General features: G+C 46.2%; 1 protein-coding gene across 2 annotated transcripts in view; it reads right to left on the minus strand.

Annotated features, from left to right (window-relative positions):
• Positions 1 to 5,968, minus strand: part of GINS1 (GINS complex subunit 1 (Psf1 homolog)) — a 57,147-nt gene extending 51,179 nt beyond the window's left edge. The window contains exon 1 of one of the 2 annotated variants that reach the window (XM_011952169.1): positions 5,753 to 5,962. In XM_011952169.1, coding sequence (XP_011807559.1) covers positions 5,753 to 5,827 — 75 coding nt within the window. In that variant the 5' untranslated portion in view covers positions 5,828 to 5,962. Of the gene's footprint in view, positions 1 to 5,752 lie in introns of both variants that reach the window. The other variant, XM_011952170.1, reaches the window with a different exon arrangement.
• Positions 5,969 to 10,671: the final 4,703 nt, after the last annotated feature.

Genomic DNA, 10,671 nt, shown 5'->3' on the forward strand with positions numbered 1-10,671 from the left:
CACTTTGGGAGGCTGAGGTGGGTGGATCCCCTGAGGTCAGAAGTTCAAAACCAGCCTGGTCAACATGGTGAAACTCTGTCTCTATTAAATATACAAAAATTAGCCAGGCGTGGTGGCAGGCGCCTGTAATCCCAGCTACTCGGGAGGCTGAGGCAGAAGAATCGCTTGAACCCAGGAGGCAGAGATTGCAATGAGCCGAGATCATGTCATTGCACTCCAGCCTGGGCAACAAGAGCGAAACTTCGTCTCAAAAAAAAGAGTGAACTACTGACAACATACACAACAAGGATAAACTGAAATACATTATACTGAGCAAGAGAAGCCTCACATAAGAGTATATATGAAATGATTCCATCTGGCTCTTTACAGGGAAAGTTTGCCAAAAACAATAATGCCATCTATAGTCAGAGAAAGCAAATTCATGGTTGCCTAAGGCTATAGGTGGGAGATAGCTACAAAAGGGGGTCAAAGTTACAGAAATCTTCTTTAATTTTTTTATTTTTGTAGGTACACAGTAGGTAAATATATTTATGGGATACATGAGATATTTTGATAATTACAGAAATCTTGATCAGGGTGCTGGTTATAAAGATGTACATATTAGTCAAAATTCAAAAATCTATTAAAACACATATTTTGTTATATGTAAATTATACATCAATAAAATTGAGGAACAAAGATATCAATCGTCCTACTGAAGCATGAGGTATAAAGAAAAATAATGCAAGTAATTCATAATTTACTAAAAAATGGTCTTTTTTTTTGAGACAGAGTCTCACACTGTTGCCTGGGCTGGAGTGCAATGGTACAATCTCGGCTCACTGCAACCTGTGCCTCCTGGGTTCAAGAGATTCTCCTGTCTCAGCCTCCCGAGTAGTTGGGATTACAGGCACCCACCACCATGCCTGGCTAATTTTTTGTATTTTTAGTAGAGACAGGGTTTCACTATATTGGTCAGGCTGGTCTCGAACTCCTCACCTCAGGTGATCCACCTGCCTCAGCCTCCCAAAGGGCTGGGATTACAGGGATGAGCCACCAGGCCCGGCTTAAAAAGTGATCTTAAAAGGTTAATACCAAAAAAAGAAAAAGGAATAGTGGTTTTGGTTTGCACTGCAAAAACTGGCCATAGGAGTTTTTCTAATATCCAGTTTGGGGCAAATTTTCCCTTGGAAAAATAAAACATTAGAATTCTGATTTGTTTTTATTGTTGTTGTTGAGATGGAGTCTCACTCTGTGGCCCAGGCTGGAGTGCAGTGGTGTGACCTCAACTCACTGCAACCTCTGCCTCCCAGGTTTAAGTGATTCTCCTGCCTCAGCCTCCCGAGTAGCTGGGACTACAGGTGTGCACTACCAATGCCCGGCTAATTTTTTTTTTTTTTTTGAGACAGAGTTTTGTTCTTGTCACCCAGGCTGGAGTACAATGGTGCAATCTTGGCTCACTGCAACCTCCGTCTTCCAGGTTCAAGTGATGATTCTCCTGCCTTAGCCTCTCAAGTAGCTGGGATTATAGGCGCCCACCACCACGTCCAGCTAATTTTTGTATTTTCAGTAGAGACAGGGTTTCACCATGTTCACCAGGCTGGTCTTGAACTCCTGACCTCAGGCAATCCACCCACCTCAGCTTCCCAAAGTACTGGGATTACAAGTGTAAGCCACCATGACTGGCTAATTTTTGTAATCTTTTTTTTTTTGGTAGAGACAGGGTTTCGCTGTGTTGGCCACGCCCCTCTCAAACTCCTGACCTCAAGTGATACGCCTGCCATGGTCTCCCAAAGTGCTGGGATTACAGGTGGGAGTCACCATGTCCAGCCTAAAATGATTAAATGTTGCCCAATAGGTCTGCCAACAATCCAAAGAGAAGCAATCCCATCTCTTTTTCGCAATCTATTTTTAGAGCCAAAATATATGCATTGGCAAAAATGCTGTGGTATATACAAATGGCACAATTCTAAAATCAACTACTCAACTCTGCTCAAAAGATATAATTCCTGGTGAAAAACGCAAGCATGACTTCTACCTGAGCCCAAGGTAATTTTCTTACCTTTTCCTCTTTGAGACAGGGATTAAGCCTGTCACCCAGGCTGGAGTGTAATAGTGTAACCACAGTTGACTGCAGTTTCAACTTCCTGGAGTCATACAATCCTCTCATCTCAGCCTCCTAAGTTGCTGGGACTACAGATCTGTGCCACCACACCGGATAATTCTATTTTTTGTGAAGATGGGGTCTCACTATGTTGCCCCAGGCTAGTCTCAAACTCCTGGGCTCAAGCGTTCCTTCCACCTTGGCCTCCCAAAGTGCTGGCTGGGATTATAGTCGTGAGCCACCATGCTTGGTCTAATTTTACTAAAAATGCACTTTTTAAAAAAAGTATCAATTCTGCATGTTGAAAGGGAGTAATCACTTTTCTATTTGCTGAACACAGCACTTAACCATGAGTGATTCCAGAAGAAAAGCCTGTGTGTTGAGCTGGGTGCAGTGGCTCACACCTGTAATCCCAGAACTCTGGGAGGCTGAGGTGGGTGGATCGCCTGAGGTCTGGAGTTCGAGACCAGCCTGGCTAACATAGTGAAACCCTGTCTCTACTAAAAATACATAAAATTATCTGGGCGTGGTGGCGGGCACCTGTAATCCCAGCTACTAGGGAAGCTGAGGCAGGAGAATTGCTTAACCCGGAAGGCAGAGGTTGCAGTGAGCCACATTCCAGCCTGGGCCACACGAGCGAAACTCCATCTCAAAACAGTAAAAACAAACAAAAGCCTGTGTGGTCCTAGGGCCTCTCAGATCCACCGTCAGCATTCCTCTGTGCCACTGAGTCAGAAGCCAGCCTCCGCAGGCTGACTAAGTGTTCCAGGCTGATGAATCACCTTGAGATCATCAGGTGGGTCTGTCAGTGGAAGGCACTAGTGAGACAAAAGGTGCTCCACCAAATTAAGGCCTACAAAAGAGTGGTTCTACAACTTTTTTTTTTTTTTTTTTTGGCGGAGTCACTCTGTTGCCCAGGCTGGAGTGCTGTGACCCGATCTCCGCTCACTGCAACCTCCACCTCCCAGGTTCAAGCGATTCTCCTGCCTCAGCCTTCCAAGTAGCTGGGACTACAAGCATGTCCCGGCACGCCCGGCTAATTTTTTTTTTTTTTTTTTGAGACAGAGTCTCGCTCTGTCGCCCAGGCTGGAGTGCAGTGGCACCATCTCAGCTCACTGCAGGCTCCGCCTCCCGGGTTTATGCCATTCTCCTGCCTCAGCCTCCCAAGTTGGGACTACAGGCGCCCGCCACCTCGCCCAGCTAGTTTTTTGTATTTTTTAGTAGAGACGGGGTTTCACCGGGTTAGCCAGGATGGTCTCAATCTCCTGACCTCGTGATCCACCCGTCTCGGCCTCCCAAAGTGCTGGGATTACAAGCTTGAGCCACCGCGCCCGGCCAAATTTTTTGTATTTTTAGTAAATACGGGGTTTCACCGTGTTAGCCAGGATGGTCTCAATCTCCAGACCTTGTGATCCACCCGCCTCGCCCTCCCAAAGTAGGGGGATTACAGGCATGAGCCACCGCGCCTGGCCTGATTCTACAACTTCTAAGACCAGCCCCTAGCCCCACAAAGTGATAACCCAACATTTATCTTAAAATTTGAGTAAAACAGAGCTAAACTAAGTGTCAGAGTCAGGTCCAAAATCCAGCTTGGCCGCATCTGCTGCTGGCACAGTCTCTCTGTTCTCTAGGCCCATGTCCTGATATGTAAGATGGCCTTTAATTTAGAGTTCCTAGTTCTCCAGCCACATTTTAGCACTTACATGCTCCTGCATTCCAGCATCTCTACTGAGCTGCAGACTGCTGCCTTCTAACTTTTTAAATGAAGTAACTGTTCTGAAGTTGAAAAAACAGTTGACTGGAAACTGGAAAACCTGTGTTCAAGTTGAAGCTCTATCTCCAATATGCTGTAAATTCAGACGAGATCCTTAACTTGACCCATCATTTGTGTTGGCTCAATTTCTTCATTTGTAAGACAATCTAATTGTCTGACTAGGTGCTCTTTAGTGTTCAAAACAAAAGTCATTACCTTTCCCAACACACTCTATCTCCTGAACTCTGATGTTGTTTACCCAGTTTCCTGAGGATCCTCCAAGATCCCGATTCCTCCCTCTCATTCATTATGGGCTCCATCTCTGCCCCTGCTCTAATAGTTACAAGTCGTGTTTGCTTCATGCCTCTAAAACCCAGACACTGATCTCAGTGCCGCTGACCTGACACAGTTCAGACCACACACTTCTCACCTGCTCTATCAGCCACCCAGTAGCCATCTCTGTTCCATTCATTTCTCTCTTCAATCCATTCCCCATATTGCTATCGCAGTTATCTTCAAAACACAAAAATTACCCTATCACTTCCTTGTCTAAAATCCACTACCAGCTCCCAGCATGCCTTACGAGTGAACAAACTCATGTAGGCTGTGAGCCACCTTCCTAGCCTCCCCAAAGGCCCTATTGATCACCCGCTCCAGTGTGACTAGGTGACTTTGTGCTGCAGCATCCTTTGGCTGGGATGCCTCACTTCCTTCTCAGATCAGTAACCTCATCCTTGAGGATGGAAAGGCTCATATGTCACCTCCTCTACCACAGCTCATACTGGTGTTTTTCCTTCGTGCTCCTTGCTACACCTCCTTGGTATCACTTATTGTGGTGAACTCTATTATCTGTTTTTGTGCCCCTCTTCCAGCAAAATGTGTCCTGATATCCACATAATGCCTGCTCTATGACAGAAGTGAAATACAGAATTTAGAGTGCAGGCTCTGGAGCCAGAGTGCCAGGGTTCAAATCCTAGCTTTCCTGCTGTGTCACCTTAGGCAATATACTTAAATCTCCCCAATCCTATGCATATGTAGCTGAAAAAAGTGGAAATCAGTGGTTTAAACATCAAAAAGTTATTTTTGTTTTGTTTGGGACAGGGTCTCCCTCTGTCACTCAGGCTGGAATGCAGTGGCACTATCATGGCTCACTGCAGCTTTGAACTCCTGGGCCCCAAGCCATCCTCCCGCCTCAGCCTCCCAAAGTGCTGGGATTACAGGCAGGAATCATGGCACCGGGCCCTCAAAGGGTTATCAGAAAGACAAGAGATAATGTACATGAAGTGCTTAGCAATCTCCCTAGGGTAGCAGTGGTAGAAAAATAAAAATAATCATAATATTAATAGTAGCAGCAGGAGAACAAGAATATTAATAGCTAACACTGACTCAGCCCTTACTGTATGTGAGGCATACGCACAGACCCTTACACGTGCCACTCATTTTGCGTCCACTACATCACCCATTGGGTACTATTATCATCACCATCCCCATTTTTGCGTATGAGAAAACTGAGAGCACAGAAAGCTTGAGTAACTGCCCCAAAGTCACACTACAGAACCACAATCTCAGCCAGGTTCCAGAGGCCTAGCTTTTCCTGACCACGCTTAGATGCCTGAGTGGGCAAGATATGCTAAATTATCAAGCCACCTGTAAACGTTTTGTTTAAGCGTCCGGAACAAATCTGTCCAAGGAAAAATGCTAAAATGTGCTCAGAGGAGGAAATTCACCAAATCGCTGGCTAGTGTAAGCACGAATGCTTTCTTTTTCCTCCTGAATTTTGTTTTGCTGCTTCCCAACATTTTTCCGGACCTCGGGGGGAACAAGGTGCGAAAGTAAACCCTGCCGGGGGGACCGCCCCGCCCCAGAGCCCCGGGCCCAACCCCGGCACTCCCCGTCCGAGGCTACCCGCCCCTCACGTTGAAGGCAGGCAGCTGCCCTTCCGGCGCGCGGTGCAGCTCGCGGATCAGTTCCATGGCTTTCTCGCAGAACATGGCGGACGCTTTCCGCTTCTGCGGAATTGCCAACTACCAGCTCTCACACCAAAACGGTATCTGCGCTCTCGGCCGCCTCACTCCTTAGATCGTTCTAAGTCCTACAGCGCCAGGCTCTCGCCTCCGCCTCCGCTCTTTGGCGCCAAACAAAGCTAGCCAATAGGAACGCGGCCTATGGCGCCCGAAAAGGGACATCCGCCGCTCAGCCGCATTCCAGGAGGGGCGGAGTGAGAGGGGTCCTTCCAAGGTGAGGTCTCCGCCCGGGAGATGGGAGAACCACTCGGCTGAGCAGAGAGGGCTTTTCGAGTTCTCAGGCTGCGGGCCGGGCGACTCTACAGGCAGCAGAGCTGGAAATAAATGCACGCCCCGCAGCTTCCTTCTCATTTTCCTTTTCATTCTCGTTTAGGTTCAAGGGGGCACTTTGAGGTTAAGAGGAAAGGCCCAAAAACTTGGTATGCATTGGTAGGACGCAAGCGTTTCAGTTTTGCAGTGCGGGTTTTCTGTTTGATATTAAAATGAAGCTATCTTTTATTGGGTACCTAGTGCTGGTAGGGACTGCAGTGTGTATTTCATTCCCACGATTATCTCGGAAGTGTTTTAAGACCCGGGATTAATAACGAAACAGAAGTTAGGTAACTTGCCCAAGGTCACGGCTCCAGACTTCCCATTTCCAACACCACAGTACCACCCTTTGATTTTAAAGCAGTCGTTTAAAATATTTGTAGTATCTTCCTTAGAGTAACACGAATTCACTAGGCGTTTTCTTGGCTAGATGGTTATGGAATATTTCTTAACCATATAGAATAGAAGATGGGAATCACTGCTAAAGAATTGTTTTATTAGGCAATTTTTCAAAAAGCAATGTTAATTTCTGACAAGCAATCTTGGATTAATTCTAGCTAACCGTATAAACTATGTTGATCTTTTGCAAATATACAGTAGGTATGTCATCTGAGGAATGGGCATGGGAATGGCCTACTCAGGCTTATGTTGAATAACGACATTGCCTTTTTTTTTTTGAGACAGGGTCTTAACTCCCCTTGCCCAGGTGGAGTGCAGTGGCGGCATTTCAGCTCACTGCAGCCTCCACTTCCCGGGCTGAGGTGATTTTCCCCTCTCGGCCCTCTGAGTAGTTGGGACTACAAGCTCAGGCCACCACACCTGGCTATTTTGTATTTTAAGTAGAGACGGGGTTTCACTATGTTGGCCAGTCTGGTCTACGACTGCTGAGCTCAAGGGATCCATCCACCTGGGCCTCCCAAAGTGCTGGAATTACTGCGTGGGCCATCACGCCCAGCAAACATTGCCTTTTTGAAACCGCCTTTGAAAAAATTATAATTGACAAAATTATTACAGTGAACGGGATCTGATCTAATTGGCTCCATCTTGCTGCTAACAGCCAAGCCATCCTTGTTCATTCCTGAGCTTAGGACGAATTAACTTGGGGAGAAACTTAGTTTATAGTTTAATTTTGAAACAAACACGTAACAGCCCTTTACCAAAGCAAAACCCCTTCTTGCCTGGGGACTAGATTGCCTTTGCAGGAGTAACAAATTAGCCACAAGACTAGAAATTTAGGAGTCATGCAGCAGGAGGCTACAAGATTTTGAAACCTCCGGGAGTGCTCCTAGGGATACCACCACTATTATTAAACCTAAGACCAGTGCTTGAGATATTTTGCAGACCCTGCACTTGATGGGATCAGCTGGCACCACCCAGATCCATAAACTGGCTGATCTGGTCTTGTCCCCACCCACGAAATGACTCAGCCCAAGAGGGCAGCTTTGACTCTCTCTGATTTTATCTCTGATCAACCAATCAGCACCCCTCACTTTGTGATCCCCTACCCACTATATTATCCTTTAAAATCCCTATCTTGGAGTTTTCTAGGAGACTGATAAAACTCCAGTCTCCTGTACAGCTGGGTCTGCATGAATTAAACTCTTTCTCAGCCAGGCCCAGTGACTCATGCCTGTAATCCCAGCACGTTGGGAGACTGAGACGGGTGGATCACCTGAGGTCAGAAGTTCGAGACGAGTCTGGCCAACATGGTGAAACCCCATCTCTACTAAAAATACAAAAATTAGCCTGGCCGGGCATGGTGGCTCACGCCTGTAATCCCAGCACTTTGGGAGGCCAAGGTGGGTGGATCATCTGAGGTCAGAAGTTCAAAACCAGCCTGGCCAACACAGCCAAACCCTGTCTCTACTAAAAATACAAACAAATTAGCTAAACATGGCGGCACACGCCTGTAATCCCAGCTACTCAGGAGGCTGAGGCAGGAGAATCACTTGAACCCGGGAGGTGGAGGTTGCAGTGGGCCGAGATTGCCCCACTGCATTTCATCCTGGGCAACAGAGACTCCGTCTCAAAAAAAAAAAAAAAAAAATTAGCTGGGCATGGTGGCACATACCTGTAATCCCAGCTACTCAGGAGGCTGAGGCAGGAGAATCTCTTGAACACAGGAGGAGGAGGTTGCCATGAGCTGAGATTGTGCCATTGCACTCCGGCCTGGGCGACAGAGCAAGACTGTCTCAAAAAAAAAAAAAACCCAAAAAAACTTTTTCTCTATTGCGACTCCCCCGTCCTGATAAATCAGTTCTGTTTGGGCAGTGGACAAGGAGAACCCCTTGGGCAATTTCATTTTCATCTCTACAGTAAGGAATAGTTTATCCAGGTGTTTTTCTCAAATATACAACTCTAGATTGGACTATGCTGCAGGACTGAATCAAGGACCAGCATGCACTACCCTCCTCGGCCATATGCCTTTTTAATTTCTGCCCAGAGGCAAAGTTCCTTAATGACCCCAAGACTCACTTCCTTACCAGCAGAATGAGAACAGTGGAACCACCTCTAAGGAGTTGAGATGATTCAGTTATACCTTCTGCAAATATTTATGAAATGCCTAGTGTTGCAGTTAAACCCAAACTCTAAAATATTTAAAGAGATTTATTCTGAGCCAGTGAGTGACCATGGCCCATGAACAACCTCAAGAGGTCCTGAGAAAGCATGTGTGAGGCAGTGCAGTTACAGGTTACAGGTTGGTTTTATGTGTTTTAGGGAGACAGGAATTATAGGTAAAATCATAAATCAACACATGGAAGGTATACTTTTGTTTAGCCTAAAGAGGTGGGATATCTTGAAGCAGGGAGTTTACAGATTTTCTGATTAGCAATTGGTTTAAAGAGTCACGTTTTGGCTGGGCGCGGTGGCTCAAGCCTGTAATCCCAGCACTTTGGGAGGCCGAGACGGGCGGATCACAAGGTCAGGAGTTCGAGACCATCCTGGCTAACACGGTGAAACCCCGTCTCTACTAAAAAATACAAAAAGCTAGCCGGGCGAGGTGGCTGGCACCTGTAGTCCCAGCTACTCGGGAGGCTGAGGCAGGAGAATGGCATAAACCCGGGAGGCGGAGCTTGCAGTGAGCTGAGATCCAGCCACTGCATTCCAGCCTGGGCGACAGAGCGAGACTCCGTCTCAAAAAAAAGAAAAAAAAAAAAAGAGTCACGTTTTGTCTAAAGACTGTCAACAGAAGGAAATTACTGAGTTAAGGGAGAGGTTGTGGAGACCAAGGTTCTTGTTATATGGATGAAGCCTCATAGGCAGCAGCCCTCTGAGATAATTGATGGTAAATGTCTCTTTTCGGATCTTAAAAGGTATGTTAAACTCTTGTTTAACCTCTCCTAGATTCAGGAAAGACCTGGCTGCATTAATGGAGATTCTTTACAGATGCAAATTCCCCACACAAAAGATGGCTTTCCAGGGCCATTTCAAAATATTTCAAAGAAATATATTTTGGGGTAAAACATCTTGATTTCCTTCAGAGTCTGCTATCTGTCATGTGATGCTATATCAGTCAGGTTGGAGTTTGGACCTTACTGCCACAAAGAGTGTGTTTGTGAGTCTTAGGATCTTTATTTTAATGTTAATCCTGGCCAGTTGTGACTACACTCCAAAAGGGAGGGGGTACAACAAGGTGTGTTCCACTTTGCTTCTTGTCATAGCCAATAATTCTGGGTTTTTTTGGTTTTTTTTTTTTTTTTTCAGGTTTCTCTGGGGTCCCTTTGGCCCAGAAGGGGTCCATCCAGTCAGCAGGGGATGGAGGGTTTGGGATTTTATTTTTGGTTTACACTAGTATTAGCCTGGCATTGACCTAGATACTGAAAATAAAGCAGTAAACAAAGTCCTTTCTACAGATTCTACATTCCAGTGTGGGAAAACGGCAACATACAGATACACTGATAAGAAATAGATTAGTGATAAAGCACTAAGAATAACCCAAGGAAGGTGAACAGAGTGAAGGTGAAAGAGTCAGGGTTTTGAGTTCAAGTGTTCAGAGAAGGCACAGACCTTAATGGGGAGAAAATAACTCAAGTGGTTATGGGCCTTAGGCAAGGCAGGAAATTCCAGGCAGAGGAATCAAACTGCAAAGGCCCCAGGAAGGTTGGGTGAGGACCAGCAAAGAGGCAGTGATGCCAGAGCAGGGAGATGATAGGAGAGGCCAGTGTTCAGGTCAGATGTTGGGAGCCGAAAAGGCCAAAGGGATTGTGACCAATTCAGCATTCCACTGGAGGCTATATGATCAAACAGCAAACTGTATATCACGAATGCAGGATGTGAGCAAACTCACACTGTGCCTGCCACCAAAAGGTTTGCTGAGGGCCTCACTCCCTGGCACTGGACTCCTTGAAGTTATCTACTGAGAAATCTATTAACTATTGTCCAAAGGATACAGTCTGGCATGGCTGCTGTGAACCAAACAGCTGACTATTACCCGACAATCACCCCCCCCCCATTTATTGCTATCTGTTTTGCCTAATAAATATGGAGGGCTGTGTAAAGCT

This window comes from Colobus angolensis, unplaced genomic scaffold, assembly GCF_000951035.1.
Source record: "Colobus angolensis palliatus isolate OR3802 unplaced genomic scaffold, Cang.pa_1.0 Scaffold336, whole genome shotgun sequence".
In the NCBI taxonomy this organism is placed as follows: domain Eukaryota; kingdom Metazoa; phylum Chordata; class Mammalia; order Primates; family Cercopithecidae; genus Colobus; species Colobus angolensis.